The following is a 27,643-nucleotide window of genomic DNA, read 5'->3' as shown; positions in this document are numbered from 1 at the left end:
ACGGGGACGGGGGGTCCCCCCTGCCGGGGGACACGGGGACGGGGGGTCCCCGGGGGTGGCGCAGGGAACAGGACAGAGGCAGCGCGGCCGCTCACAGCCTTTACTGGGGTCCCCGGCCCCGCCCCGCCCCCGCTGCGCCGCGCTGACGTCAGCGGCGCCGGCGTGACGTCAGAGGAGGGGGCAGGAAGAGAGGGGGACATCCCGGTGACCCCACGCGGAGATCCCGCTCGGGCTTCCCGCGCGGCTGGAGGGCACGAGCGGGGCTGCGGGGCTCTGGGGTTATTGTGGGGTCATCGGGGTTATTGTGGGCTCACTGCCGTTACTGTGGGGTTGTGGGGGCTGTGTGTTACTGTAGGGCCTCTGGTGTTATTGTAGGGTCACTGGTGTTATTGTAGGGTCAGGAGCACTACAGGGCCTGGGGGTTATTGGAGGGTTTCGGGCACTACGGTGGCTGTGTGTTATTGTAGGATCTCAGGCACTACAGGGGCTCTGTGTTGTTGCAGGGTCACTGCTGTTATTGTAGGGTCAGGGGCACTACGGGGGCTCTGTGTTATTGTAGGGTCTCAGGTGTTATTGTAGGATCTCGGACATTACAGGGGCTGGGCATTAGCGGTGTTACCGTAGGGTCTCCCCAGTGACAGCCCTATATCACATGGGTTCCCCACACAAGTCTTTCCCCAGAGGGTTTTCCAAGCTGCTCCAGGGAATCCCTGGGTACCCCTTAGTTATTGTAGGGTCTCCCTGTGTAGGTCTATTACTCTAGGGTCTCCCCGTGCCAGTTTGTTATTGTGGGGTCTCCCATTCAATTTATGCTGCTGTAGGGTCTCCCCACACTGGTTTGTTGCTGTGGGTTCTCCCCATGCCAGTTTGTTATTGTAGGGTCTCCCCTTCAAGGGTCTCCCCACCTCAGTCTGTTACTGTGGGGTCTCCCCATGTTTCTGTTATTATGGGGTCTCCCAGTAATTCTGTGTCATTATGGGGTCTCCCCATAATGGTTTGTTATTGTAGGGCCTCCCCATGCCAGCAGGTGCCAACACACCTCAAGCTTCACCTGCTGCTCTCGTGGGGTGGCCCAGGTTCCTCAGGGGGGCTCCTGGCTGCCCCCCACCCTGGGGATGGCACGGGGACAGCCAGGGGTCAGTGTCCCCCCCTGTGTGTCCCAGGCATGCAGGGACAGGGCAGGGGGGACAGGGAGGGACAGGGCAGAAAGGGGGGAATGTTGGGAAGCAGGGGATGGGGTGCTAGGGCAGGGGGATGGGGTGCCGGGGTAATGGGGGGATGCCAGGGGACGGGGTGCCTGGACTGGGAGAGGGGGAATCTCGGGGAAGGGGTGTCAGTGTGATGGAGGGGTGCCAGGACACGGGGGATGTCAGGGATTGGGGTGTCAGAGTAGTGGGGGGATGCCAGGATATGGGATTTCAGGATGCCAGGGGATGGGGCACCAGCAGAGTGGGGGGATGCCACCCTCCACACTCCAGGGGACAGGAGGATCCCAGTGGATGGCGTGTCAGGATGCCAGGGACTGAGCTGCCAGGGGAGTGAGGGGATGCCAGGGGATGGGATGCCAGGATGAAGGGGAATGCCAGGCAGAGGGATGGCAGGGCAGGTGAGTGGGATCCGGGGCGGTACGGGGGTGCCAGGGGATGGTGCGCCAGGCCACAGCGGGACGGGGTGCCACGGGGATGCCGGGGAGGGGCGGCGGGGCAGCGGGAGGGGGTGCCGGGGGCTGCCGGGGCACCCATTCCCCCGCTCTCCCCGCTGCCTGCCCGGCGCTATTTGAAGTGGGACAAGAAATGCTCCACGGGGTATCTCGGGGAGTCGATGCCCAGCCCCTGGCAGAGCCCCAGCAGGCGCTCGCAGGCCTCGGCCAGCGTGGCCCCGGCGCACGCCACGCTCAGCAGCGGCTCCTCGTACTCGCCGGCCCCCTCGGGCTCCTCGAAGAGCCGGTTGAGGCGGACGAGCCCGCGGCCGTGCAGCTCCCTCAGAGCCTCCATGCCCCCGCCGGCCACCAGGGTCTCGCCGTGCTCCGATCCCAGGCACATCACCCCGGCCAGGTGCGTGCGGGGCGCGGGCCGGGCGGGCAGCACCGGCGGCACGCCCAGCGCCACCAGCACGGCGGCCAGCAGCAGGTCGGGGCCGTAGACCTCGCGGATCCAGTCGCGCAGGTAGAAGCCCCCCATGCGGGGGTTGATCTCCAGCAGGCGCGGGCCCGCCGGCCCCAGCTTGAGCTCCACGTTGAAGACGCCGTCGCGCAGCCCGCACGCCCGGCAGCATTCCAGCGCCGCCCGCACCAGCTGCGCCTGCCGGTCGGCGGGCAGGCAGGAGGGCAGGCAGGCCGCCGTCTCCAGGAAGGCGGGGACACGCGTGGGGCCGTTGTCCGACACCCACGCGCCCAGCAGCCGCCCCTCGAAGACCACCAGGTCCACGTCGTGCTCGGTGCCCGGCACGTACTCCATGAGCAGCATGGCGTTGCCCCAGCCCAGCCCGATGCCCGGGTGGTCGGCGTCGTCGCGGAGGTCCCTCCAGAGCCGGGCGGCGTGAGCGTGGCACTGCCCGGCGTTCTCCACCAGCCGCACGCCCACGCCGCCCGCGCCGAACTCCAGCTTGGCCACGGCGGGGAAGGGCACGGCGCCCGCCGCCCGCTCCACGTCGCCGTGGCTCTGCAGGCGGCGGCAGGGCACGGCGAAGGCGGCGGGCGGCGGGCGGCCGCGGCGGCAGCGCTGCAGGTGCCGGTGCGTGCGGCTCTTCTGCTTGGCCACCCGGACGGCGGCGGGCGCGGGGCCGCGGAGCCCCAGCCCCTGGCACACCAGGGCCGCCAGCACCACGCAGTCGTCCCAGTAGGAGAGGCAGGCGTGGGGCCGCAGCCCCCGGGAGCGCAGCAGCTCCAGCACCCGCTCCGCGTGCTCCTCGTCCCGCCGGTGCTCCCGGCTGTCGTAGGGCAGGAAGGTCTGCACCAGCCCCGCCGCGAAGTGCTCCGGGTCCGACTCCACCAGGTGGATCTGCGGCCCCGGAGAGGCGTCACCGGGGGACAGCCGTGCCACCCCCCGCCACCCTGAGCGCGCTGACGGCCCGAGCTCCTCACCCTCAGCCCGTAGTCACGGGCCGCCTCCCACACGAAGCTCTTGCTGACGCCCCCGGCCCCGATGAGCAGGATGTCCTTGCCCTCGACCAGGTGACACTGCGCCCGGTGCAGCATGGCCTCGGCCAGCAGCCGCGGCAGGTCCCCGCGGGGCTCGCCCACACCGCGCCCCATGGCCTCGGCCAGCACGCAGGTCTCCAGGCACCGCTGGCTGTTGGTGGCCAGGGCCACCAGCTCCAGCGCGTCGTCCACGCACGCCAGCAGGAAGTCCACGCCTGGGGACGGTGACACCGGGCTCAGCACGGCGGGGTGACCCCGGGCACCGGCGGTGTGCCCCGCGCCGTGCTCACCGAGGATGTCGGTGTGGGCGCGGGTGCCACCGCGCTGCTGCGGGCTCAGCTCGGCCTCGGTGGCCAGGAGAGCGGCCATGGCGGCCTCGGTGGCCTCCCGCAGCCGCGTGGCCAGCGCCTGCCGCTGGCTGAGGGCCACCACCCCCCACTGCCGCAGGCTGGAGTCCAGGCCCTGGGGCAGCGCCGTGCCGTGACGCACCGGGCTCTCCGCGCGTCCCACGGCGCAGGCCACCTGCGGGGACACCCACACGGGTTTGGGGACATCGGCTGCCACCGGGGTATGGGGACATTGGCTGCCATCCCATAGCCTGGGGCACATGGACACGGGGTGACACGTTGACCCGAGGCAAGGGACGTGGATGGCCACCAAGCTTAGGGACACCCATGGCCACCAGGGCATGGGGACATGGAACGCCGTCGTAGGTGGGGGACACACAGAGCCACCAGAGTGTGGGGACACGCCGTACCTGGCAGAGCTGGGGTCGGTCCCCCCAGGACCTGCAGACGAGGGTGCAGATGCGCAGGGCCATGGGCAGCCGCGGGGCTGGGCTGCCTGGGGGGCAAGGGACAGGGCAGGCACGGCCGCCACGCGGGGACGGGGCGGCCCTGCCCGACCCCCCCCTCCTCTGGGGGCTCTTGGGACTCCTGGTGCCACCGTGGTGGCCACTGTCACCCCCAGCCCCACGAGACTGTCAGGAGTCAAAGGGGGTCACCCCAACACCCTGCTCTGCCCCGCCCCAGGGGACTGTGGGGGTCCAGGGTGACTTTCTCCACCCCTCCCCATGGGTCTGGGGGGGAGGGTTCAAGGTGGCAAACTGTCCCCCAACCCTAACCCAGGGCACTGTGGGCGTCCAGGGTGACCCTCATGCCGTCCCCCAGGACCCCAGTAGTTTGGGCACCCCAATGGCCCCCCAGCCACCCACCCCAGGGGACAGACAGGTGGCTGGCACAGCGGCAGGGACCCCGGGGGACTCTTCCCCCCCTCCCAGGGTGGTGGGCGCCCGAGGGCGGGGGCCTTACGTGGGGGGGGGCACGGGCAGGCGGGCGGTGGGCACCATGGCCTCCAGCAGGACGCTGTCCTCCTCCGTCAGCCCCCGGAGCCAGGCACCCACCGCCTGCACCACCGCCGCCCCCTCCTCCTTCCTGTGGGTGCTGCGGGTGCCTGTCCCCCGCCACCGCCACCCCGCCGGCCGCACCACCACCTGCGTGCACCTCCGTGTCACCCCGTGCCACCCGGTGCCACCCCAACAGCCACCCCGCCACCTGCGTGCAGCCCCCGTGTCACCCTGTGCCACCGCACCACCTGCACGCACCCCTGTCACCCCGTGCCCCCCCAGTGGCACCCCAACAGCCACCCCGTGGGGGCCTCTCCATGCCCCCCAGTGCCACCCAGTGCCACCAACACCACCCATCCCTGCCGTGCCCACCTGGCCGTAGGGCTCCATGGCAGTGCCCCCCAGGAAGGCGCCCACCTCCTCCTGTACCAGGCTCTGCTGGCCCTGGGGGTCCTCCAGCCGCACCAGCCTCAGTCCGGGGGCCACGGGCTCGGCGGGCAGGTCCCCCCTGGCCCCCAGGACAAAGGCCAGGGTGGGGGGCACGGGCAGGTGGGCACGAGCCGCCAGCACCCAGCGGGTGACCAGCGTGTCCTCGAGCCGGTGGGCGAGCAGCACCGAGCCCCCCGTGGGGCAGTCGAGGTCACGGGCCAGCTCGCCCACCCAGCCGCCCTCGGGGTCCCCCGGCGCCAAGGTGCCCGTCACGTAGTTGGCACGGCGGGGGGGCACGAAGGTCTCCAGGGCGCTGTGCCCCCCCACCTTGAAGGAGACGCCCCGGGAGAGCAGCAGGGACCAGGCGCCCGGGGACGCCTCCGATGGCACACGGCTGGCCCAGGTGGGGGACAGACACAGCACCATGGCACCTGCGGTGGGCAGCAGGGTGGGCGGTGGGTACCCCGCACCCCCTGCCCCAAACTGCCCTCCATGGGGGTGCTGCTGCGGGGCGAGGCGAGATTTGCTGCCGAACTTGTGGCTACTGGGATTAATGGGACGCAGCTGGTGCCGCCCTCCTCCCCTGCCTCGGTTTCCCTCACGGTCCCGGCCGACCAGCACAGGCGGGTGTGGGGACCCCTGCTGCTGGCTCAGGGGTATCTCATGCGGGGTGGGGACAAGGGCACCGCACCCACCTGGGCAGCGGGTGCCACCCTCCAGCAGGACAGGCAGGAAGGCGGTGGGGGAGCCCAGGATGCAAACGGTGATGTCCAGCGGGCCAAATCCTGCCAGGGAGGGAAGGGTTAACAGCCCCGGAGTGGGGACCTTGCTGTCACCCTGCCCCCGGCACCCCAGTGTGGCTGGGAGACCCCAAATCCCCCGTGTCCCTAGCCTGGCACCGTATCCCCATTGCCGTCCTTGTCCCTGCCACCCCCCTATCCCAGCGTGGCACTGCGCCCACATCCCTGTCCCTGCCACCCCCGTGTCCCCAGCCTGGCGCCATGCCCCCCATCGCCACCCCAAGCCCTGCCACCTCCGTGTCCCAGCCTGGCACCGTGCCCCCCGTGTCCCCCACCCGTGCGGGGCTCCGCGGAGCAGTCCAGCGTGGGAGGCAGCCCCTCCTGGCACAGGGCGCTCTGGAGCCGCTCGTAGGCGTGGGTGGCACACTCGGGGTCCCCGCTGTCCCCGGGCACTTCGCCATCGGGGGCCTCGTCCTCCAGCCAGCCCGGACACAGCGCCTCGGGCCCTGCCCACTCCTGCTCCTCCGGGCTGGGCACCCGCTCCGGGCTCGGCTGCGCCGTGGAGAGCTGCGGGAGCAGGGACAGGGCTGGCACGGGGCTGGCACGGGGGTAAGGGGTGCTATAGGGCTGGCGTGGGGTTAAGGGGCTGGCACGGGGCTGGCATGTGGGCAGACGCCGGGTGGGAATGGGGACATGGGGCAGACACGGGGGGGCTGGCACAGGACAGGGGGGCACCGGGCGCCGCTGCGCACCCGTGGGGTGGGGGCGTCAGGGTGCTGGGGGGCTGCGGGCGCCGGGCACGGCGCCACCGCCTCAGGGACAGCGGGGCAGTGCCAGCCGCCGGGGCCGCCAGCTCCCGGACAAAGCGTCCCCTTGTCCCCGCGGGGTCACGCGGCGGGTGGGCACAGCACGCCACACTGCCCGCTGCCCCGCGCCAGTGCCCGGCACCGCCGGGATCCCGGGATGGGGCACCCACCTCCGCCCGGACCCCCCACCCGGGGGCCACTCACCATCCTGGTGACAGAGGGGCTGCAAGAGAAGGACAGGCAGAGTCAGCGCGGCCCCCTGAGCATTTGCCACCCCTCCCCGGGCACCCCCGGCCAGGGCTGGGAGCCCCAACCCCAGCTCCCGTGGAGGACCCGTCCTACAGCACCCACCAGAGCCTGGCACACTTCCTGGGGCACACCTCGGTGCCAACTCCAGTGTCCTCATGTTGTCCCCTCAGTGCTAGTCCCAGTGTCCCCAGACTGACCCCTCGGTGCCAATCCCTGTGGTCCCAGCTTGTCCCCTCGTTGACAGCGCTGGTGGCCCCAGATTGACCCCTCGGTGCCAGTCACGATGGCCTCAGGGTGTCCCCTCGGTGCCAGCCCCGGTGGCCGCGATACCTCCGGCTTAGTGTAATCCCGTGCCAGCTCAGCACAGTCGGAGGCACCTCCTCTTCCCGGGGGTGCCAAGGTGCCCTCGGGGCGCAGACCCAGGGACCGGGGTGTACCCACCCCCCGGGTGCCCTCGCTCCCAGCAGGTGCCCGGCAGAGTTGGGCACAGAGGGAAACTGAGGCACGGAGCTGAGCAGTGCCCACTGTCAGCCAGGGCGTCCCCAAGCTGGCAGGGCGGGTGTCCCCAAACCCAGCACCCGGTGACAGGGTTAGGGGACACACGGCTCGGTGGCATGGCACAGGGACCCAAAACCCAGCCACAGGGGTCCCTCAAGGTCCGCCCCCCCTCCCCTCCCAGCCCGGGGACCACCCTGTCCCCCTCCATCCCCAGCTGGGAGGTGTTCCTGCTGTCCCCAAACTGGGACAGCTGTGTCGCCCGGTACCTTGGGGTGGGAGCTGTGGCCTGAGAGCGCGCAGGGGACGAGGGCTCGGGGAAGCCTGGCACAGGGGACACGGGCCGCTCTGGCCTTTAAACCCCCCCCGCGCCACCCCGGGGTGCCAACCCCCGGCCCCGTGCCCCGGATTAGGCGACACAGAGCCCCATTGTCCCCTCTGCCACCTCGCGCCAGGCGCTGGCACCCCTGTCCGTGTCCCTGTCCCCGTCACCAGCGAGGGACACGCTGCCGCAGCGGGACGCGGGGGGTGGCTCAGCCTGGCGGGGTGTCCCTGTCCCCCTGTCCTGCACACCCAAGGCTGGGCACGCCCCCCGTCCCCCCCGCCGCCCCTCCCCGCCCTGTCCCCCTGTCCCCAGCGTGGCGGAGCTGCCAGCCCGCACGTCCCCCGGCTTCGTTCCAGCTGCCCGCGGCGTCACTGTCACTGTCACCGTCACCGCCACCGGCAGGCACGGGGCCACCAGCGCGGCTGCCGCGCCGCAGGGCCCTGCACGCGCTGTCACCCGCTCCCCGACATCCGCACCGTGCCCGGCACCCTGCCCCCCTCATTTGTCACCCGAACTGTCACGTGCACCCTGTCACCCACAACCCACCACACACCTTCAACAGCATCCTGTCACCTGCGGCTGTCACCCACACCCTGTCACGCTCATCGTCACCCACCCATCACCCAAACCCTGTCACCCAAACCCTGTCACCCACACCGTGGCACCTGCACCAGCACCGGCACCCCGTCACCTGTGCTGGCACCTGCACTGTCACCCACACCTTGTCACGCACATCGCCTACCTGTCACCCGTATCCTGTCACCCACACCCTGTCACCCGCACTGTCACCCAGACCCCAGAACCTGCACCATGCCGCTGCACTGCCACCTGCCCCGTCCCCCGCACCGTGCCACGCACATCGTCACCCACCTGTCACCTGCACCCTGTCACAAGTATGCACACACCCCCCGACCCCCATCCCGCTGCTTCCGCCCCCCCTGGCACCAGCACCCCCCCAAAAACACCCACATCACCCCCACTGCTGCCACCACCCACCGGCGGTGCCGGTGCTGGTGTCTGTCGGTGTCGGTCTGTCCTGGTGTTGTCACTCCCCGTAGCGGCTCTGCCCGCTCCGGTCCCGGCGGTGTCGGGGTCTGTCGGGGTCTGTCGGAGTCTGTCGGGGTCGGTCTCGGTGCTGTCGCGTCCCCAGCAGTGGCTCTGCCCGCTCCGGTCCCGGCGGTGGCGGCGGCGCCGTGTCCTGCCCGGGCGGGGCGGGGCGGGGCGGGGCGGGACCGGGGACACCGGGGGACCGGGACACCGAAGGGGGTGGCGGGACAAAGCGGGCAGCGGGGGCGACGGCGGCGGGGCCGGGGGACAAGGGACTGGGGTAGGGAGCGGGACGAGGGACGGGGACCGGGACAGGGGACAAGTGACTGGGGGCAGGGACGGGACCCGTCCGGGGTCACCCGGGGCCGGGTGTAAAACTGACACCGCGAAGCAGAAATGTCAGGGCAGGCCTTGGGAGCTATTCCCGACCTCCCCGCACGACATGGAATGGGACGGCGGGAATGGCATGGGACGGCATGGCATGGGACGGCATGGCATGGGACGGCATGGCATGGGACGGCATGGCATGGGACGGTATGGCACAGCCAGTGTGCGCAGGGGACAGGCATGACCCCATCCCGGACACTGCCACCCTCCACGAGCGATGGCACAAACGTGTCACCCTCCCCCGTGTCCCCAGTGGGAGCCCGGCCTTCGGGGTGTCCCCGGGGACCCCAGGGTGACAACAGGCTCCCGGCAACCGCCCGCTGCTGCTCCCGGCGGTGTCCCCAGAGTCCCCGGCTGGGGATATCGCTGGGCTCTGCCAGGCATCCTGTCCCCTCCCGTGTCCCCAGGCTGTGACGGTGCTTCCAGGACCGGGATATGGATCCCCCGTTCCCCCCGTATCCCCTCCTGTCTCCTCGCAGTCCCAGGAACTCCTGTCTATCCCGAGGCTGTTGCCCACCCTCTCCCACTCTATCCCTGTGCCCCCCAGGCCCAGAATATGAGTCCTTGTGGTCCCTCGTGTCCCCTTTCCGGGCTCTACCCCTTGCCCGGCGTGCCCCCCTGCCCGGATTGTTCTCTTGCCCGGGATGTCCCCCTTGCCAGGATGTCCCCTTTCCCAGGACGTCCCCCTTCCCGGGAAGTCCTCCTTTCCAGGCAAGTCCCTCTGCCCGGGATGTCCCCTTTTCCGGGGTGTTCCCCTTTCCAGGCATGTCCCTCTGCCCGGGATGTCCCTCTGCTCGGGATGTCCCTCTGCTCGGGGTGTCACTTTCCCGGGGTGTTCCCCTTCCCGGAATGTCCCGCTGCCGGGCGTGTCCCCTCTTCACGGGTGTCCCCTTGCCTCTGTGACACCGCCGTGGCCTCCTGCTGTCGCCGCCCTCGCCACGCTGTCCCTGCTTCCCGCCCCTCCCGGGGCTGGGATCCCCTGACCGAGGGGACAGGGGGGACACGGGGACAGCCCCGCCGGCCAGGCGCTGAACTGAGTCCTCCGAGCCCGCAGGGGGCGCCACCCGCGCCGGGGCCGCCTCTGGACGGGCGCGCGGGGCGGGGCGGCGCGCGGGCGGCCATGGCGGACACCGAGAAGCTCAACCTCGACTCCATCATCAGCCGCCTCCTGGAGGGTGAGCGGCCCCCGCCGGCCCCCCGAGCCCCAGGATACCCCTCCTCCGCTCGGGGAATCCCTCGGGGCCGGCCCGGGCCGTGCCCCAACCCCGCGGGGGGGTCCCCGGCCTGGACCTGGCGGGGGCGGGTTAGGCCGCGGTGGTTTGGGGGGGTCAGGGCTGGGAAGTGTTTTGGGGGGGATCCCCATGGGATCTGGGGAGCTGGAGATGAGTCCGGAGGACGTGGAGGATAAGGGGGGGATCCCGAAGGGGTCTGTACCCCGCGGGAGGGGGCTGGAGGAAATGGGGGATCCCCAAAGGGTGTGTACCCCGCGGAGGGGGGGACTGGAGGGTATTGGGGTGCCCCGAAGGGTCTGGGGGCTGGAGCTGAGCCTGGAGGGCGTGGAGGATATGGGGAGGGGGGCTGGGGCAGGTAGAGCAGCGGTTTCTGGGGCGCTGCTGGGGTCCCGCAGCACTCTGGGGTCCCTGATCCTGTTCTTTGTGCTGGGACCAGTCCAAGGGTCGCGGCCGGGGAAGAACGTGCAGCTGACGGAGAACGAGATCCGCGGGCTGTGCCTCAAATCCCGGGAGATCTTCCTGAGCCAGCCCATCCTGCTGGAGCTGGAGGCACCCCTCAAGATCTGCGGTGAGGCCCGGAGAGCTGCCGGGCAGCGCTGGGGTGGCGTGGGGGGCTGCGGGGTGCCACTCACAGCCTGTGTCCTCCCCGCAGGCGACATCCACGGGCAGTACTACGACCTGCTGAGGCTCTTCGAGTACGGGGGCTTCCCCCCTGAGAGCAATTACCTGTTTTTGGGGGACTACGTGGACCGGGGCAAGCAGTCGCTGGAGACCATCTGCCTGCTGCTCGCCTACAAGATCAAGTACCCCGAGAACTTCTTCCTGCTGCGGGGCAACCACGAGTGTGCCAGCATCAACCGCATCTATGGCTTCTATGACGAGTGTGAGTGCCCGGGCTGTGTCCCCTAAAAGCCCGCTGCCATCCCTGGGCTCCCGGTGTTGTCCCAGTGCTGTTCCACACTGACCCCACTGGTGAGCTCCTTCCCTGCCTGCCATGTGTTCCCCTGTGTCCTCTGCCCTTCCGTGTCCTCCTGCCCACCCCCACACCCCCACGCTGTCCCCAGGGACACCCCAAGTCCCCTTTGTGCCCCGCAGGCAAGCGACGATACAACATCAAGCTCTGGAAGACCTTCACCGACTGCTTCAATTGTTTGCCCATCGCCGCCATTGTGGATGAGAAGATCTTCTGCTGCCACGGAGGTGGGAACGGCCCCTCCCAGGGATTTGGGAGGGCTGGAGGAGGAGTGGGATCTCCGTGCTGAGCTCTGGGGGTGCCCCTTTCCCACAGGGCTGTCCCCAGACCTGCAGTCGATGGAGCAGATCCGGCGGATCATGCGGCCCACGGATGTCCCGGATCAGGGGCTGCTCTGTGACCTGCTCTGGTCCGACCCTGACAAGGATGTGCAGGGCTGGGGGGAGAACGACCGTGGGGTCTCCTTCACCTTTGGGGCCGAGGTGGTGGCCAAATTCCTGCACAAGCACGACCTGGACCTCATCTGCCGGGCACACCAGGTACCACCGGGACTCCCCAAATACTGGGGACACCTGGGAGGAGGGTTTGGGTCTCCAGTGAGTGTCATGTGGTTCCACCCCAACTGTTTCCCTGTCAAGGGTGGTGGGTGCTCCAGGAGTGAGTGGGTTGGAATTCTGGGGGTGTTTGCTCTGGGATTTGGGGATTTACCCCAGCATTTGGGTGTTTACCCCGGGATTTGGGTATTTGCCCCGGGGGGATGAATAGTCATCCCTGGATGTGCCTGTTCCTCCCAGAGGCTGGATAATCACTCTGGAGATGGATATTTGCCCTGCGGCAGTGGGTGTTTGTCCCGAGTGGTGGCTTCAGGGAAGGGAGGTTCACCCTGGCAGAGGGCGTTGGATATTTGGCCTGGGGGACTGGGAATTGGCCAGGCTAGGTGGATACTGGCCATGGCGGGGAGGGGAGGGGGGGAGTGGATATTTGCCAACCCCGTGCCCCCTCCAGGTGGTGGAGGACGGCTACGAGTTCTTCGCCAAGCGCCAGCTCGTCACCCTCTTCTCGGCCCCCAACTACTGCGGCGAGTTCGACAACGCTGGCGCCATGATGAGCGTGGACGAGACACTCATGTGCTCCTTCCAGGTGAGCCCAGGCAGGGGGAACACCCCCAATTCCTGCCGGGAGGGCTACAGGGAGTTCTGCCCTCCATGGCAGTGGGGAGCTGGGGCGGCAGCTCACTGATTTCTTTCCCCCTTCCTGCCCCCCCCCCCAGATTTTGAAGCCGGCTGACAAGAACAAGGGCAAATACGGGCAGTTCAGCGGGCTGAACCCCGCCGGGCGCCCCGTCACCCCTCCCCGGAACTCTGCCAAAGCCAAGAAATGAGCTGGGAGCTGCCCCTGTGCTGCCCATGCCCCCCCGCCCCCGCATCAGGTCGCTTTTCTTTCGACTCGTTTTTTTATTTGTAGGATCCTGCCCCCCCCCCGCCACGCTCCACCAAAGCAAACCCAGGCCCAGGGCAGGGAGTGCCGGGGCGAGGGGGGAGCCCGGAGCCCAGAGCCCAGCCCTGGGGTGGCAGCGGAGGGGGGGGCAGGAGGACTTTTTGAGGAATAAACTTGTAATGGGTCACTGGGGGGTGCCTGTGCTGGTGGTTGGATGGAGGCTGGGGGTGGCAGTGACTCGGGGCTCAGCATTCTCCATCGCTGTCCTCCGCCAGCACCTCCTGGGTGGTGGCCGGGCCGGGCCTTCCCGGTGTCATCACCGAGCCAAAAAACAGGGAGCGAAACTGTGGGGAGAAACAGGGGGGTCAGGAGGAAGCCGTGCCCACCCCCTGCCCCCAGGCACACCCATCCCAAACCTTCTTGTGCGGGGGGGGTCCCTGGCACAGCTCCTTCCTCCTCCTCCTCCTCCTCGGGGTCACTCTCGGCTGGCCGGGGGGTGCACAGGGGCAAGGTGGGGCTGGGGGGCCCCCCTGAGCCCCCCTCGCTGGTTTCCATGGCAGCCATGTAGGACTCCAGGTCGTCAGCAAAGTCGTCTGACGGGACGGGCAGGTGGGACACGCTGAGGGGGACAGAGCAGGATCGGGAATGTTCACTCTGGGCCCTGCTGATGGCAGCTGGAGGGCTCATCTGGGACTTACCCGTTGGTTGAAGGGGACTGGGAGTTGCTTTTCAGGTCAGAGAGGGTGGCCAGCACCAGGTGAACCTCCAGCACGGTGTCATCCAGGGTGAAGACCACCGGCCTGGGGACACAGAGGGGCTGAGGGGGTGCCAGGGACAGGGCTGGCATGGGTGGGGACATGGTGACTGCTCCTACCTGCCAGGCTCGTCAAAGTGGATGGTGAGGGGCAGGTTGGAAGCCTCGGCGAAGCTCAGCAGCCCCTGGGGACAAAGGGGAGGGTGAGGGGGACCGGGGTGGCGGGGGGGGGGGGGGGGGTGACACAGGGCTATGGAGCTTGGGTGGGGACTCACCCGGAATTCCCTGAGGCAGAAAGTGATGTGGGAGCCCGAGGCCACAGCCACCGACTGGAACTCGTCCTCAGCCAGCCACAGCTCCGTCACCATCGTCTTGCTCGGCTCTGCAGGGGAAAATGGGGTGGATGGGGGACTGGAGGGCACCCCAAGGTGCGGAAGGGGCCCCCTAACCCTGCAGGACTCACCTGCCTCATCCTCCACGTAGTTCCGCAGGCTGATTTTGCCACCGGGGCCAGTCCCCAGTGTCACCTCAGCCAGCGTCGGGGGAAAGTGGACCACGGCCTCTGCCAGCACCCTGAGGGGCACAGGAAGGGGGCTGAGCACCCCAAATCCTGCATGGACGGCGGGGGTCCCTCCTTCCATCCGCCCTCATCCCGCTCTGCCCACCGCAGTGCCACCCCTGTGGTGTCCCCCCTCACCGTGCCGGGGCGCAGAGGCGGCTGGCGCAGCGCTGGGTGTCGAACACGGCCTGGAGCCGCTCGCACTCCTGGAAGGCCAGGTTGTGTGTCTTGGTGACACCTGGCAGGGGGGACAGCAGCTCAGCGGGGCAGGATGCGGTGCCAGCCTGTCACCCCCGGGCCATGTCCCCGCCAGCACTCACCGTACTTGCAGTGGAGCTGCAGGACCAGGCGGCTGGCACGGGGCTTCAGCAGGATGAGGCATTTCCCCACCGACTTCTCCAGCGTGGGCAGTGAGCGGAAGACGCCCAGGAAGGACTGTGGGCAGGGGATGGATATGGGGACTGTCACCTGCCTAGGTCCCCCTGGAAGAACGGGGAGCTCTGAGGGGGCCCAGACACTGCACCTTCATGTGGACTTTGCATCGGAAGAGCTCCGTGTCGGGCCCGGCGCTGCCCGGCTCGTACAGCTGGAAGAAGAGGGGCGCAAAGAGGAAGGAGGCGAAGGCGGAGCGGGAGGAGTTGACGGCACGGAGGGACAGCTGGGGACACAGCCACAGTGTTGGCACGGCCTGCAGGGATGGAGGGGGGCACAAGTGCTCCCCAGCTCCCACCCGGCCCCCTCGACGCTGCGTACCCCGTTCTCGGTGGGCTCCAGGTAGAGCTCGTCGCCGATGCGGGACAGCGAGTGCACGGCTCGGCCGAGGACTGGGAAGGAGAGGGTGTGGGGGTGAGGCTGGGCCCCCCGGGCGTGCCGCACCCCCCGGGCCCCCAGGCCTCGCTCACCTTTGACGTTGCCGCCGGCGATGACACATTTCATGGCACCGGCACCGGCAGCGGGCGGGCACGTGGGGGCTTCGCGCCCGCCGCCCCCGGCCCCCGCAAAGAGGCCACGCCCCTTCCCCACAGGCCACGCCCCTCAGGGAGCCCGCGGGTTAAGCCACGCCCTCCAATTGGTTCTGGTCGGGCCTCGCCGCCCCCCCCCGCCGCCGTTGTTGTTCCCTCCCCGCCCCACCGGTGCCGCCTGTCCCCAGCGGCCCTGCAGTGGTGTCCCGCAGCCCCCCTGCCCCGTCCCTTCCCGGTGGTCCCGGCCTCTTCCCCGCCGCGCCCCGCCGGTGCCTTCCCGGCTTCCCGCGCCCGCCCTCCCAGGCCGCCTCCCCATTGGCCGGGAGCGCCGCTCCGTCCCGCCCCCGCCGCCAGCCGATTGGTCCGCGCTGAGGGGGCGCGTGACGGCGCTGCGCGTGGCCTCACGTGACCGGCGGGAGGGGCGGGGCCCCGGCCCCGCGGCTCTCGGGACTGCCCCGCCGGTAAGCCCCGCCTCCCGCGGCGCGCTATTGGGCGGCGCTCGGAGTGACGTGCGGTTTAGCCAATGGGGCTTCGACGTGCCCCTCAGCGCGGCTCCCGGCGGTCAGCCCCGCACCGGGACCTTCCCGGGGCCCTCCGACCCATCCCGGGGCTGTCCCGGGGCCGTTCCCTGCTTGTGCCTCCCAGGACCGTGACCCTCGCTTCATTCCCGGCAGCATCCCGGGCGGGGCTGCCCTTCCGCAGCATTGCCTGCTCTTTCCGGTCCCTTCGCCCCTTCCCGCATTTCCGGGGCACGGTGCTCCCCACGAAGGACTGGAGCTGCTCCGATGCTTCCCGAGATCCTTGTGTTTTGGGGATCCCTGTCTCCCAGGGGCACAGGGGAAGTCAGATGCCGCAAGTCAATGCTCGGTGGTTTCTGTCCACACTGGAGGTGCTGCTGGCTGTGCTTCCCATAGAATCATGGAATGGTTGGGGTTGGAAGGGACCTTACAGCTCATCCAGTTCCATCCTCTGCCATGGGCAGAGACGCCTTTCACTAGACCAGGTTGCTCCAAGCACTTCCAAGGATGGATTCTTGGGGGTGTCCCAGGATTCTCCAGTGGGGGTGCACTGTAAATTCTGGGCTGACTAGGTGTATCCGTGGGTTGTCCGTAGAATCCCAGAATGGTTTGGGTTGAAGGGACCTTAAAGCCCACCCAGTCCCACCCCCCTGCCATGGGCAGGGACATTTCCCACTGGTCCAGTTGCTCCAGTGTGGCCACGAGCACTTCCAGGGATGTGACACGGGCTCAGCCAGCAGCCTGTGCTTGCAGCCAGCCTGGAGCGACAGGCTCTGGAGTTGTGGCCTCGAGGGAGCCGGGGGGATGTGGCTGTGAGGAACTCGAGTCGTGCTCACAGCGGGGTCCTCCAGCCGGCTCCCGCCTGCCGCTGGAGCAGCCGCTTCCCAAGTCCCTCCTCCCAGGCTCGGTGGCCGTGGAGCCCGAGCCGAGGGGCCCCACTGCGGAGCAGGGCTGGCACCTGAGCAGAGGGACGTGGGAAGGGGGGTGCAGAGCCCTTTTTCCGTGGCTGCCATCCTCCAGGACATGGTGACAGCTTCTCCTCCTTCTCCTTTCCCTGTCTGGTGTGCTCAGTGCCTTTTATCCGGGATTCCAGACCCGGCGCCCCTCAGCAATGCATGCTCTCCAGGTACACAAACTCCTGACCTTTGTGGGGCTCCACAGCCCGAGCCACGTGTACGGGGCTGCGCTGGGATCGCCAGCACGGCGCTCCAGGGACTCCCAGGCCTGCCTTGGCCTGGGCTCGGGCTCCAGACGGATCTGGCTCCTCCACCCCTGGGGTGAGCACTGGCTACTTCCCTTCCTCCCAGGAGGAGGAGGAGGATGGGATTGTGTGCGAGTGTCCGTTCCAGCTCTGGCAGAGCAGCCGGGCTCCTCTGGAGCCGGCGTCCCCAGGAGGGGCTCTGGCCTCGGGGCTCGGCGTTTTATGGGGCTGCGGAGAGGACGCAGCTGGCTGCAGTCGTGACACACACACCTCAGCGGCGGCCAGGGCCAGGCCACCCCTCCCTCTTCCCACCAGCGCCGACCAGGGAAGGGCTGGATACGGGCTGGGAGCTGGAGCCTGGCAGCCCTCGGGGGGCTCCGGCACCCCCAGGCTCAGCTGCGCCCGCGCCGCCTCTCCCATGACTCCCCCTGAGGCTGGGGAGCTTCGCCCAGGGATGGCAGGGAAGATGACAGGGGTGTTCCCTCGCACCCGGCGGGCTCGGGGCGGTCTCCCAGCGTCCTTCCCGCTCCTCCGGCTTCCTTCCCGGCACATGGCACGGCGCCCTCGCCCAGGCAGCGGCGCGGGGAGACAGACGGCCACAGCTGGGCTCTTGCTGCCAGCCCGGCAGGAGGGGACACGCCGAGCCGGATGGCTGCTCCGTGCCCCTGCCTGCGCCCCAGGGGTGTCCCCAAGGAGCCGGGCGCTGCCGGAGCCTCCCAGCCCGCGCCTCGCGGGCGGTTTGGGGCTAAAGCCGGGATTTCTGGGTCTGCTCGCCCCCCGGTCTCTCCCTCCTCCGGCTGTCGGCCGCAAAGGTCAGCAGTGGGAGGCCGGGCTGGCCCTGGCGCCGGCCGGGGGACCCGCGGCCGCGGGGTGGGACGGAGGTGAGCTCAGCTGCCCGGTGACGTGGCCCCGAGGGGAGGGCGGGCACGGCCTCACCCACGCGGAGCCGCTGCGGGCACCGGGCGAGGAGGAGGAGGAAGAGCAGGATGCGGAGATGAGGCTTCCCAGCGGCTTGACCTGCCTGTGCCCTGTGCCCGCTTCGTCCTGGGGCGGGGGCTCCGTCCTGGCACCGCTGGCTGGCACGGGGAGAGGGGCTTGGGAAAGCCTGGAGCCGCGTCCGCCGGGCCACGTTTCCCTCCTCCTCCTCCTCTCCTGTCTCAGGTGTTGGCCCAGCGGGAGCCGTGGCAGCTGGAAAACTCCCCAGACCCAACCGCAGCGCTGGGTTTTGGGGAGGGGAGCAGGCAGCGAGGGGCAGCCCCACCGCCTCGGCAAGCTGGAGACCCCCGGGGACGGGCCGGCGGCTTTTCCCAACTGCTCCAGCGCTGCTGGCGGGATCTGCTGGCTCGGGGGGGAAACCAGATACCCTGTCCCGCGGCTGGGGGGGCGAGGGGGCCGGCCCCACGCCGAGCGGATCCCCCCAGACACTCTGCCGGGGAACGGGGCCGGGGCTCCGTCCATCCGTGCGTCGTTTGGGCAGCTCAGTCTGACACCTCCGGATCCTCAGGGCTGTGGAGTATCCCCCATTCACCCGGGGGACGGGACCCAGAGCCCCCCTCGCCACCCGTGACATGTCTGTTGGGCGCTTCCTCATGGATTCGACACCAAATCCGCACTTCCCAAGCCATAAATCAGCCAGCACCGCGCCCGCGTGTGGTTTATCCCTACGGGGGGTCGCCAAACTGCTGCTAATGACTTCAGCACCCAGTGTCCCGCTGGATTTGGGGAAAGAGGGTCCCGCTGTGCTCCGAGCAGGCCCCCCGTGTCCGGGAGGGCTCGGACCTGGCCAGGGCCGGGGTCTGGAGTGGAAGCGAATCCGCCTGTTACCTCCCGGCCCTTCCCGGCGCTCCCAGCGCCTTTGTTTTAAACAAAGCTTTTTTTGGGGGGAGCCAGGACGTTCCCCTCCCTGCCGAGAGAGCCCCCGCGGCAGCACCCACTCATGGATGAGGGCCACGAGGGGAAGGGACGAGGGGCTCTGGCTGTCGGGTCGCCCCCCTCCCCTCCGGCGGCGGCTCCGCTTGGCCCTGGGGGTCTCCCCACGCCCCCCAATCCACCCCACTCGCGCCGGGTGGGCTGCGGGGAACGCCGCGGTCATTGCCAAGGGCCCCGCGGGCGCCGGGACGGGGCTCGTCCTAACGGGGGAGGAAAATCGAGAAGGAAGCGGCGCTGGCACCCGGAGGAGAAGGGCTGGGGGGGGTCCCTCCCCGTCCCCGCGTGGACGGGGGGCGCCGGGAGAAGCGAAGCCCTCCCTCGGGGCTGAGGGTCCCCCCGGGGCTGAGCCGCCGCCGCCGCCGATCCGAGGGGCTCCGGTCGTGCCGCCGGGACCCCGCCGCGCTCCCCCCGCTCCGCCGCTCACCTGCCGCCGTCCCGGCGGGGCAGCGCCCGCTGCGCTGCGGGTCCCCAAGCCGGGGAGGGTCCGCGGCCCCCGGACCCCCTCTCTCGGCCGGAGGGGAGGGGGCTGGCCGTGCCAGCGAAGAGCCGAGGACCCCCCACCCTCCCCGCCCCGCCGCCACCCTCCCGCACCGGCCGGCCCCATCCCTCCGCCGCTCCTCCCCGCTGCCCCGGGGGGGGAAGGAAGGGGGGGCAGGCTGGCACCCCACGCCCCCCACGCCCCCCACGCCCCCCCCCCCCCCGGCCCCGCCAGAGGAGCCGCTCGGCCGCACCTCGCACCGTCACCCCCCGTCCTCCCCTCCCCGGACCCCCCCGTCCGTCCCGTCCCCCCCGTGCCCCCCCCGGGACCGGGCTCTCGGCTCTGTGCGCGGGGAGGAGGAGAGGCGAGAGGGCTCGGAGCGGCAAATGGGAGCCGCAGTCCCGGGCCGGTGTGCGGGACCGCTGCCTGCCCGCCCGGGGACCCCAGAGCACGCACCCAGCGCCCCGGCCCCGCGCCCGTCCCGCATGGAGCTGAGAGCAGGTAGGAGACCCCCTCGCCGAGCGGCACCGGCCCCGCACCGGCCCCGCACCGGCCCCGCCGCTGCCACTTTAACAAAAGCCGGGCGGGAGCCAGAAGCGCACGGGGGGCGCAGCGAGGGAGAAAGCGGGGGGTCCCCCCCTTCCTACCCGGCCAGGGAGCCCCCTCTTCCCTTCCCTCCCCTCCGCCTTCCGCAGCACTGGGGCTCAGCTCCAGCCTCCCCACCTCTGCCCGGTGCCGGGACCCCGGGGATGGGGAAATGGGGGATAAAGCCGGGGCGGGGGGGAGAGCGAGGGAATGAATGGAGCCCGCTCTTGTGTACAATTGCATCAAATACATTCTTGAAAGCAACCTGGTTCTGCTTAACACTTGAATTGGGAAAAAAAAAAGAGGAAAGAAGGGAGGCAGCAGCTTGGAGAGGGTGGATGCGAGCTCCAGTTTTTTTTTCCTTCTTTTTGTTTTTTTTTTTTATTTTTTTATTTTTTTTATTCCTGCATTCCTGGACCCCAATCAAAAGAGCAAATCAAGGGAGGTGGAAGGGGGGAACGGCGGCGAGCGAGGCAGCCGGAGCACGGTGCGAACCCTCCACACCCCAAAAACCCACCCAACCCGCCCCGGTTTTTTTCTTTTCTTTTTTTTTTTTTTCCACCTAACACCCGAGCGAGCCCAAACCAAAACAAATAGAGACCGAGGGAAGGAAAAAAAAAAAAAAAAAAAAAAAAAAAAAAGCCAGAAACCAACCCAAAAAGAAAAAACCACCACGCAACCCTGAGCGCGAGCGAAGCAGCGAGCCAGGGCTGAGGCGAGCGGGCGGGCTCGGGGCGCCGAGCAAGAGCCGAGCCCCCCCAAAATCCCCCTGCACCCCGACTATGCTAAATGTAACCGGGGAGCTCTCAGGTAAGCCAGCGGCGCTGGGCGCGGGGCGGGGGGCTGCCCCAACTCCCCTGCCTGCATCTGCCGGGAGTATTTTCCCCCCTTTCCAAACCGACTGCTGATTTTAATTTGACGTGATTAAAACGTCTGTCTGGCTTTGGGATTGATTTAAGACTTTCCCCTCTCTAGGTTGGGTTGTTGTTCTTTTTTTTTTTTTTTTTTTTCCCCCTCTTTCTCTCGTTCCCTCTTTTCCATGCATGTTTGTGATTACCAGGGAGGGAACCGCCGCTGAGCACGGAGAATTAAACCCCGGGACTGACAGAGGGGAGGAAAAGGAAAGTCGGTGGGATTTATGGGGGGCAGGAAAAGTTAGTTATCCTGCCCGGGGCTGGATTTCGGCGCTTGACACCGAACGCCGCCGCTAGATCAGGCGAGATTGCTGCGGGACACAGCAGCGGGATTTTGGGGTGCTGGGGAGGGGACGGGTTTGTTCCCCCTGCCCCAGCGGCCACCGGCACCCCCGGGGCTGTTGGGGGGCCGGGCCGGCCTGGCGGCACACGGGGATCGGGGAAAATGCTGGAAAACGCCCTTAAAAGGTCAAGGTGTGGGCTCCGCCAGGCTCCCCGGGGTCCCGGGCGGCGGGACCGGGGCCGGGGCCGGGGCAGCACGAGGCCGGCGCCGGGTTCGGGTCCAGCTCCCGCGGTGCCGGCGGTGACGCAGGACGGGCAAAGCGGGGCGAGCGCCGGGGAACCGGAAAAGCGAGGCCGGGATCCCCAGCGGCTCCATCGCCCTCCCTCGCCCCTTCCTCTCCCCCTTCCCGCTGCCGCCGATCCCGGCAGACGTGGCCGAACCGGTGGCACAGCCGGTGCCGAGGCCTGCGGGGACGGGCGGGGAAGGGGACGCCGAGGAGGGGCCGCACGGCTGCAGCTCGGCTGCCACAACCCCGCTCCCCGTTTTGGGACATCCCCACCCGTGGGCTGCCCAGGTGGTGTCCCTGGCGGGGCTCGGGGGCTCTCGGCATCCGCGGTGTCCCCGTGCCTATTTAGCAGGCGGCGCGAGAGCACGGTGGCGGCCGCACATCTGGGCTGCATTAGGCGCAGGCTCCGCGGGGAAATGCGGAGGGCTCTGCTTACAGGGCCGCGCTGGGGGGAGATTTATGCCCTGCTAAGTGGCACCGAGCCCCATAAATCATGCCCCCCCCGCCCCCCTCCCCGAGGAGGCAGCGCTTATGTCCCTGTGCCACTGTCCCAGCGCCCCGGCAGGCTCACGGGGATGCACTCCTGGATGGGGTATCCGGGATATCTGGCAAGCAGCTGGCCCAGCAGTGTTGTGGCTGCGTGTGGCACGTGGCCTGTGGGTGACAGAGGCGTCCCGGGCTTCACCAGGGTGCTGTGGGGACATCAGGGCACGGCTGTGCCCGCCAGAGCTGCCGGTCCCACACTGACCCAGCCAGGCAGTGTCCCCGTGGCGGGCGATGCCAGCGGTGGCAGCGGGGCTGGAGGTGCCAGGGTGTGTCACCCACGGCTCTGTGGTGCCACACGGGCTGGCACCGGGGGTCCCCTGCCCTGCTGGAGAGCGGCCAGCCTGGCTCTGTGCCGGTGAACCCCTGGAATGGTGCTGGGGGAGCTGTTGGGCTGCGTGGCTCCGTGACCTGCGCCAGGAGCGGCGGGAAGGGATCGAGGTGCCTCTCGTGGCTCCTGGGTGCGGGGCGTGCGTGCAGGGCAGCGGGGTCTGGTTGGGATTAGGGGCCTGCGCCCCCCTCGCCGGCGGGGGTGTTTCCATTGTGCCGCTGGCTGGAGCTGGAGCCGGAGCCGGATGGGAAATCCAGGCCCAGCTAATTACGGCCTCGCTGGAGTCTCCCGTGCGCGGCCGCATTTATAAACACATGGAGGAGACAGGATGTAAACACTCAGCGCCGCGAGCACAGGCACGGCCGGGACTGGGGGGACGCAGGGCCACGCGCCCCCCACGCCACCACCCTCTCCTGGCACGGTGGCTTCGCCGTGGGGTGGATGGGATGAGATGGGATAGGATGGGGTGGATGGGATGCAATAGAATGGGATGGATGGGATGGGGAGCCCACTGTGGTGGCTGTGGGCGCTGTCGGGGAGCAAGGGCACACATGTTCTTCCTGTTGGAGCTCAGGGAATGCTGTGTCCATGATATCCGGGTGTGGAACGTGAGCATCCTCGTGCCCCCACCGTGCTGGCTCCACAGGGCTGCTGCTATGCCATGGTGTCACCTCCCCAGACACAGTGGGGTTAAATGCCAGCAGTGTGGGGACACAGAGGCATCTGTCCATGAGCCCTTGAGTGTCACCCACTCCAAGCCCCTTGGAGCTGCCGGCCACTTTGGACTGGGAAACGCCCCATGGAGGGTTAAGTGTTGCCAGTTGGTGGCCGGGACAGTGGCTGAGGCAGTGGGGACAGGGCTGCTTTGTCCTCAGTGCCACAGTCATGCCTGGCCACAGCGAGACCTCCCGTGCTGGCCCCAGGAATGGGGCTGCGGGGTGGGATGAGGCTCTGCTCGCCGCTGGACGCCGGCCCATCAGATAGGGCAGCTCCCGCCGCAGCGTCGGGGGCCGGCTCAGCTCCGTCCGCTGCCAGGGGCTCCGGGGCCAGGGGGTCTCCCCTTCCCGGCTGCCACCCCCGCCACCAGAGTTTCGGGAAAGCGGCTCTGGGAGGGCTGCGGTCGCTCGGCCCTTGGTGGCTCTGCCCACAGCATGCCCAGGGAACAGCTCACCAGCTCCGTGGCCGAATTCCCGCCTCGGCCACTGGCCAGGAGGTCTGGCCAGCAATGCTGCCTGTGCCGCTGGCCGGGTGGCAGGCCAGGGGTCCCGGCTGTCACCTCAAAAGCGGGTGAGCCACGTCCCCGCTGCCACGTGTGCGAGGGGCACCACCGGTGTGTCCGGTGTGGGTGTCCCAGGGTGCTGCTGGCAGAGCCAGAGGGTGCCCGCTCCCATGGCCCCCCATCACCCTGGCTCCTCGGGCGTCCCCAGGGCCCAGCGGGTGACCCCGGACAGGCACGCCATGAGCTGCTTACGTGGGCTGGGAGCATCCTGGCCGTTCTCCAGGGCCGGTTTTGAAACCCTCGGGCTCTTCCTCTCCAACGTCACCGGGATCCAGCTGTGCCGGCTGGATCCTCCCTCCTCCACTGTCTGTGCCAGTGGGTGCCCGGCGCCAGCCACTGGGACAGGGGTGGGCAAGGGACAGCGGGGGCACCCGCTATGGCTGGGCCATTATCACCCCTCTGCTGTGGTCACCGTCACTACTGTGCCATGGTCACTGTCACTGCTGTGCCACTGTCATCATCACTGCTGTGCCACAGTCACTGTCACTGCTGTGTCATGGCCACCATCATTACTGTGCCAGTGTCACTGTCACTGCTGTGTCATGTGTGTCATGGTTACTGTCAGTGCTGTGCCAGGGTCACTGTCGTCACTGCGTCATGGTCACCACTACCTAGTGCCATCCATTCTGTGCATCCCACCATTCCCATCCCTCAGACACTCACCTCCACCATCCTCATCCTCACCCTCATGCCCCGGCCACCTGCCCGGGAGACACCATGGCTTCATCCCAATCCCACATCCCTGCCATCCCCCCCCCCCATCCCGCTCCCTGGCTGTGTTTGGTTTGGCCCTGGCCAGGCCGGGGCGGGTGTAAATCCCGCCTGGAAAGCGGAGCCGGCGGCGGGCGAGGGTCCGGCCAAAGCAAACACCGGGAAGGGGGGGTGTGTGTGGTGTGAGTCACCGCAGCTCCCCCGCCAGCCCCCCCCGGCCCACGCTCGCACGCACGCGGGGCCGGCCACCCGCTCCACGCGCTGGGACGCACCGGAACGCGGGCAAGCGGCGGCACGTGCCCACCGCGGGGCACCGGGCGAGCCGGGGCCAGCCGTGGCTGCCACGCACCGGCACGGGGGGCACGGGGGCATGTGGAGTCACATGGGGTGTCGCAGCACGGTGTGGTGTGTGCCTGGCGTGTCACGCGTGGATGGCACGCATCAGCGTGTCCCCCCCTTCGTGGGGTGTGTGCGCAGGACGTAGCACGCTCGCCTGGCGTGTCCTGTGCGTGCCACACGTGTCACACGCCCGTGTGGTAGGTGACACACCGGTGTGGTGTCTCATGCGTGTGGTGCATCACACTCATGCACGGTGCCACACGTGCACGGTGCCTGTGCGATGCACACACACAAAGCGTATCCCAGGTGTGTCCTGGACGTTTCCCAGGTGTCACCAGTGTCCTGCACACCCACTGGGCACTCGCATCCCCCACAGCGAGCCTTGCAGTTTGCAGGACACCCACGGCGGTGGGGCTGTTGTGGCCGGAGCCGGGGTGTCCCCGAGGACCTTCGTGCGTCACCGGCAGCCGGTGACGGGGAGCGGTGACGCGCGGGGGCACGGGGGGCTGCCCGCAGCAGGAGCCCCGCGGTGCCGAGCCGTGCCAGCGGCCGGTCTTTCCCGGGAGGCGCTGCCGGGAAGGCCGGCTGTGGCGAGCCGGGGGTGCCAGCTGGCCGGCGTGTCCTGGCCGCGGGCCGTGACCTTTCCACAGCCGCCGGCCGGCGGGCCGCGGTCCCGGGCCGCCCTGACGTCAGGCCGATGACGGGGACCCCGCCGGCGCTTTCCGGTGCCTCCGCAAAGGTCACCCCGCGCCCCGGCCGCTCCTCGGAGCCGCGTCCCACCCCCCACCGCTTTCCCGGTGGCCCCCCGGCGGGGGTCCCCGCTGGGTGCCCGGCCCGCTGCGGCGTTGGCGGTGCCCAAATATATCCCAGGCGCGTGTCCCGGCGGGAATGCCGCGGGCGCGCTGCTCCAGACCATATAAAGGATTGTTGGTGCAGCCGCGGGCGGGAGCGCTCCGAGGGGAGCCGGGGGGTCACCGCACTGAGGTGGGGGGTCCCTGCTGCTCCAAGGGGGGTGCTGAGGTGAGAGGGCCCCCACCCTCCTCACCTCCGTGCCTCAGTTTCCCCGCGCTCAGACGGGTGACACAGGGATACTCCGCAGGCTCAGCGCCGCACGCACAGAGTCGGAGTGTCCCTGTCACCCCCCCTGAGGTGCCGTGTGTCCCCCGCAGGTGACTCTTGGGGGATCTTCACCTTCCTGTGCGCCGCGCTTTGCAACCTGCCGGCGCTGCCGGCGCTGAACTGCTCCGAGGAGCTGGGCGCCGGCCAGTCCATCCAGCAGACCTACGACCTGACCCGCTACCTGGAGCACCAGCTCCGCACCCTCGCCGGCACCTACGTGAGTCCTCATCTACCCCCCGGGATATCCACCCCGTGCCCAGCTGCTCCCACGCCGGAGGTCACGGAAATGCCTCATCGCCCCCGGGGCGCAGGGCGGCTCCCGGGCACCCTCCCCTCGGCCCATGATTCCGTCATGGGCGCGGGCATCCGCCTCTCCCTCCCCGCCGGCGTCGCCGACTCACCCGGAGGTTCCCCGTCCCTGCCCTGACGTGCCCTCGGCGGTGCCGGCACGTTGGGTGCCAAGCGGTGACGGTGGCACTGCCTGGGGTGTGCTGGGCATGTCCGGCCTGGGGACAGTGGGGGCACGGTGGGAAGGGGGACGTGGTAAGCGAAGGGAGAGCTGGGATGGGGGGGATGTGTGGGGACAGGGTGGACGTGAAGACCTGACCCCGCTGGCACTCCCCTTCCCTTCCAGCTGAACTACCTGGGTCCCCCCTTCAATGAGCCCGACTTCAACCCTCCGCGGCTGGCGCGGGCCGAGCGGGTGCCCAGCGCCACGGTGGACCTGGACCTGTGGCGGGGCCTGACGGACAACGCCCGCCTGGCCGCCAACTACCGGGCCTACAGCCGCCTGCTCTGCTACCTGCGTGTGCTGGACGGGCAGGTGGGCACGGCCGAGCTGCGCCACCGCCTCGCCCACTTCTGCGCCAGCCTCCAGGGGCTGGTGCTCAGCATCGGCGGCGTCATGTCCTCGCTGGGGTACCCGCTGCCCGCCGGCCCCGCCGCGCCCCCCACGCCCCCCGGCGTGCCCGCGGCCCCCAATGACTTCCTGAAGAAGATGGATGATTTCTGGCTGCTGAAGGAGCTGCAGACCTGGCTCTGGCGCTCGGCCAAGGACTTCAACCGCCTCAAGAAGAAGGTGCCGCCTGCTGTGGTCACCCTGCGGCTGGAGGCGAGGGGGTTCTGAGCCCACAGTGCCGCCGCAGCCATGCAGGTCCCCTCTTCCACCACCAGTGTGCCTTGAGAAATGGGGCTCCTGACCCCCAAACCACCCCACAACCTCATCATCACCTGGCAGTGCCTTGAAAGATGGGGCTCCTGACCCCAAGTGCCACCACAGCCACCCCGTGTCCCCTCTCCATCACCAGTGTGCTTTGAGAAATAGGGTTCCTAACCCCCAAGTGCCACCACAGCCACCTCACAATCCCACTCCCATCACCGTGCCTTAAGTGAGGGGCTCCTGACCCCATGTGCCACCCACCACAGCCATGCCACATCCCCTCTGTCACCACACTCTGCTGTAAGGGGTGGGTCTCCTGACCCCAAGTGCCACCAAAGCCGCTCCACGTCCCCTCTCCACCACCAGCGTCCCTTCAAAACTGTGTCTCCTGACCCCAGAGTGCTGCCAAAGCCGCTCCACATCCTCATCATCACCCGGCTGTGCCTTAAGGGGTGGAGTTCCTGACCCCAAAGTGCTACCACAGTCACCCTGCAGCCCCTCTGCCACCACGTTGTGTCTTAAGGGACAGGTGTCCTGACTTCCAAGTGCCCCGCCAGGGTGTCCCCAACCTCCAGGGTGCCTATCCCCCTTCCTAAAATCTCCGGAGTGGGTGCAAACCCTGCCCATCCCAAAAAGGACCAACGCCCTCTGAGTGTAGGAATAAGCCCCGCCCCAGCCAGCAGCAAGCCCCGCCCCGGAGCAGTAGGCTCCGCCCCGGATGGCAATAAGCCCCGCCCACTCGCGTGTGTAGCAAGCCCCGCCTCCTCCCCGCAGCCGGCCACGCCCCTTTATCCAAGCCCCGCCTCCCCCACGGTTGCCCATGGATGCAGAGGTGGGGCCATGGGGCGCGGCCGGGGCGTGGCCGCTGTCCCGGTGCGTCTATGAGTGTTTATTTATTGGAGATGTTTATTTATTGGGGTATTTATTGCAGAAGATCTATTCTTGTATGAACGAATAAAAGCCTTTCTCCAGCGCCCTGCCCCGCCCGGCGCCACACCCCGGTGGGGACCGGAGGGAACGGCTCCAAACCCGGAGCTCCGTGTGGAATTTGGAATGTTTCCCCCTGTGCCTTCAGTAGGGAGCAGAGGG

The 27,643-nt window shown here is 68.8% G+C and overlaps 4 protein-coding genes across 9 annotated transcripts; 2 read left to right on the top strand and 2 right to left on the bottom strand.

The window, feature by feature from the left end:
- Positions 1-86: 86 nt before the first annotated feature.
- Positions 87-8,735, bottom strand: CARNS1 (carnosine synthase 1). 5 transcript variants are annotated; one of them, XM_032111788.1, is made up of 10 exons: positions 8,525-8,735; positions 6,664-6,682; positions 5,989-6,220; positions 5,609-5,698; positions 4,857-5,344; positions 4,450-4,631; positions 3,897-3,978; positions 3,430-3,661; positions 3,083-3,354; positions 87-2,999 (listed from the first exon to the last, which is right to left on the bottom strand). In XM_032111788.1, exons 2-10 carry the CDS (start codon positions 6,664-6,666, stop codon positions 1,773-1,775), a joined length of 2,808 nt encoding a protein of 935 aa, XP_031967679.1. In that variant the 5' UTR covers positions 6,667-6,682; positions 8,525-8,735; the 3' UTR covers positions 87-1,772. The 5 variants fall into 5 exon arrangements, with proteins under 5 accessions (XP_031967679.1, XP_031967674.1, XP_031967675.1 ...); XM_032111783.1 differs by having other exon boundaries at positions 3,897-3,927; XM_032111784.1 differs by lacking the exon at positions 8,525-8,735 and adding an exon at positions 7,473-7,797 and having other exon boundaries at positions 3,897-3,927.
- A 1,294-nt stretch (positions 8,736-10,029) lies between these two features.
- Positions 10,030-12,795, top strand: PPP1CA (protein phosphatase 1 catalytic subunit alpha). The gene is made up of 7 exons (XM_032111832.1): positions 10,030-10,137; positions 10,631-10,762; positions 10,847-11,077; positions 11,290-11,394; positions 11,483-11,706; positions 12,173-12,307; positions 12,438-12,795. Exons 1-7 carry the CDS (start codon positions 10,083-10,085, stop codon positions 12,546-12,548), a joined length of 993 nt encoding a protein of 330 aa, XP_031967723.1. The 5' UTR covers positions 10,030-10,082; the 3' UTR covers positions 12,549-12,795.
- On the bottom strand, positions 12,752-15,010 carry RAD9A (RAD9 checkpoint clamp component A). Its single transcript, XM_032111910.1, is given in 12 exon segments — positions 12,752-12,948; positions 13,021-13,035; positions 13,037-13,223; positions 13,303-13,404; positions 13,479-13,543; positions 13,634-13,740; positions 13,822-13,931; positions 14,056-14,155; positions 14,238-14,352; positions 14,441-14,575; positions 14,671-14,741; positions 14,820-15,010. Coding segments are annotated over 12 exon segments (1,140 nt in total). The 5' UTR covers positions 14,854-15,010; the 3' UTR covers positions 12,752-12,849.
- Positions 15,011-19,329: 4,319 nt separating this feature from the next.
- Positions 19,330-27,528, top strand: CLCF1 (cardiotrophin like cytokine factor 1). Of its 2 annotated transcripts, none has more exons than XM_032111967.1 (3): positions 19,330-19,506; positions 25,446-25,612; positions 26,030-27,528. In XM_032111967.1, exons 1-3 carry the CDS (start codon positions 19,392-19,394, stop codon positions 26,519-26,521), a joined length of 774 nt encoding a protein of 257 aa, XP_031967858.1. In that variant the 5' UTR covers positions 19,330-19,391; the 3' UTR covers positions 26,522-27,528. The 2 variants fall into 2 exon arrangements, with proteins under 2 accessions (XP_031967858.1, XP_031967859.1); XM_032111968.1 differs by lacking the exon at positions 19,330-19,506 and adding an exon at positions 20,230-20,400.
- Positions 27,529-27,643: the final 115 nt, after the last annotated feature.

The sequence above is a fragment of the Corvus moneduloides genome, chromosome 6, assembly GCF_009650955.1.
Source record: "Corvus moneduloides isolate bCorMon1 chromosome 6, bCorMon1.pri, whole genome shotgun sequence".
Classification (NCBI taxonomy): Eukaryota; Metazoa; Chordata; class Aves; order Passeriformes; family Corvidae; genus Corvus; species Corvus moneduloides.
Note: the sequence above shows the minus strand (reverse complement) of the source record. Positions and strands in the feature narration are given on the sequence as shown.